General features: G+C 33.3%; 1 protein-coding gene across 2 annotated transcripts; it reads right to left on the reverse strand.

Annotated features, from left to right (window-relative positions):
- Positions 1 to 382: 382 nt before the first annotated feature.
- lyrm9 (LYR motif containing 9) lies at positions 383 to 1,117 on the reverse strand. Of its 2 annotated transcripts, XM_056271220.1 has the most exons (3): positions 809 to 1,117; positions 561 to 653; positions 383 to 473 (listed from the first exon to the last, which is right to left on the reverse strand). In XM_056271220.1, the coding sequence occupies exons 1-3, from the start codon at positions 917 to 919 to the stop codon at positions 456 to 458; spliced, it is 222 nt and encodes a 73-aa protein (XP_056127195.1). In that variant the 5' UTR covers positions 920 to 1,117; the 3' UTR covers positions 383 to 455. The 2 variants fall into 2 exon arrangements, with proteins under 2 accessions (XP_056127195.1, XP_056127194.1); XM_056271219.1 differs by lacking the exon at positions 383 to 473 and having other exon boundaries at positions 481 to 653.
- Between the last annotated feature and the right edge of the window lie 761 nt (positions 1,118 to 1,878).

Consider the following 1,878-nt stretch of genomic DNA (forward strand, 5'->3'; position numbering starts at 1 on the left):
ATTCTAAGTAGACAAATGTAACATTAAATAATACATTTATTAACACAAAAAAACAATATTAAGTTAACTTGCGAGCATATGACTTATATCCATCAATCATTTTAATGGCTTTGCAAAGGAAGCACAACCCAAAGACCCAGAATCTACCTACATTTACGGTCAGGAGCCGCTACTGATCCAAAGTGAATAAATCTAAGGCCGATCTAAGGGTGTGGGCCTTGTTTTATTGTCTTTATAATAAACATCACGGTTTCAGAACATAACAGGATGCTTTTAAAGACTCTTATAAAAACTTATCAAGTAAAAACCAGCCAAATGTTATACTTTTATGACTATTTGGTGATTACAATCTGTGGGTATGATTTCAGTTTCATTTGTTGTTGTTGTATGTTTAGCAGCAAGTCTGTAGGCTAAATGACCTTTGTCAGCTTCATGCTGTATACTTTCCATGGTGATCACTTCTTTTTAGTGTACTAGGAAAGAAGATAAAAACAGTAAAATCAAATGTGAATCAAATAATGACGATTCGTATTTTCTCTGGTGCCAAAAAAAGCGCGTACTTTAGTTAAAATCCAGTCAGCGTCGGATATAGCTCTTTGAATGATCATCTGAATCCTTTCTGGATCATCCTCATCCGCATGACTGTTGTAGCTCTGAAATAAAAGAAAGTCACATTGACACCTGACAGCAGAACAATCTCCTGACTCCTGCACATATACTTGGGTAACGTTTTATTTCTTGGGTTATATACTGCTTGTATTCTAATTGCAGTCTGATAGGTAGCTCGGTTTGAAGTTTATAAAAGTACCTGTCTGATGGCGTGTTGGTAGTGTTTTTGCATGGCTGCTGATGGCAGGAGTTTGCAGCAGCGCAGCAGAAAGCGGTAAAGCTGCACCGGCGTGCGGATCAGATCAGGCATGAGGAGGGTCTGTGTTCTGCTGGCACTTTCACTTTTTTCAAAGTTTGATTGCGAAGTCTACCACTACAATAACATTGAGTATATCTGGCCTATTTCGAGTTGTAACTATATAATAAGACGTATAACACTCGTCACATGCACATAGTTTGAAATGTAAAGGTGAAAGATACACATAACAGAGGAACCACTTCCTCATCGACTTCTAACCTGAAGTTATTTCATAATAAAAGTCATCGCTCTTCTGTTGAAGATCATTATAGTCTGTTCAGTAAAATAATGCTGATTATTTTTCAAACATTTCTGGGTGGATTACATAATCAGACTCCAAAAAATAAGTACTACCTCACTACAGTTACTTTTTTATTGATTACATGATTACAAATTATTAACACAATATAATTAATAATTTTGATGGATCTGAAAAGGGTGAATTTGTTTTCATGTTTAGAATGTTCCTTTCTATAAAAAGCATATCTCTTATTATGTGCATTCAGAAAGTCTTCTAGTTTTGTGAAATTGTCTTTTGAACACATTTTTATTATTTTAATTTAAAATTGTGATTTATTTAATTCGCCTAACAATTAGCCTTTCTTTAAAAATAAATAAACTAACAAACCCCCTGCAATTTCTTCACGCACCCCAGTTTGGGAAAGCCTGATGTAATGTAATGTTTAATGCACTTCATGTTGTTTTTAAATATATCCAGAATGTAATATATTTTCTTTCTCTTTGTATTTTTATATTGTATTTAATATGGCTACATGGTATCCTATTTATTCCAATGTGATAAATGAGTTAGGTTAAAAGTAATCTAAAAGTAACTATTGTTCTGTCTTATTACACAAATGTAAATAAATATTAAAACATTTAAAACAGGACGTATAGTTGTATGATTTTCTTTTTAAGTTAAGTGCAGGCTGAAAATTTGTGCACGCAGACATTGTTCAAAATGACAACAT

This window comes from Rhinichthys klamathensis, unplaced genomic scaffold (assembly GCF_029890125.1).
Source record: "Rhinichthys klamathensis goyatoka isolate OS25496 unplaced genomic scaffold, OSU_Roscu_1.1 h1tg000311l_1, whole genome shotgun sequence".
Taxonomy (NCBI): domain Eukaryota; kingdom Metazoa; phylum Chordata; class Actinopteri; order Cypriniformes; family Leuciscidae; genus Rhinichthys; species Rhinichthys klamathensis.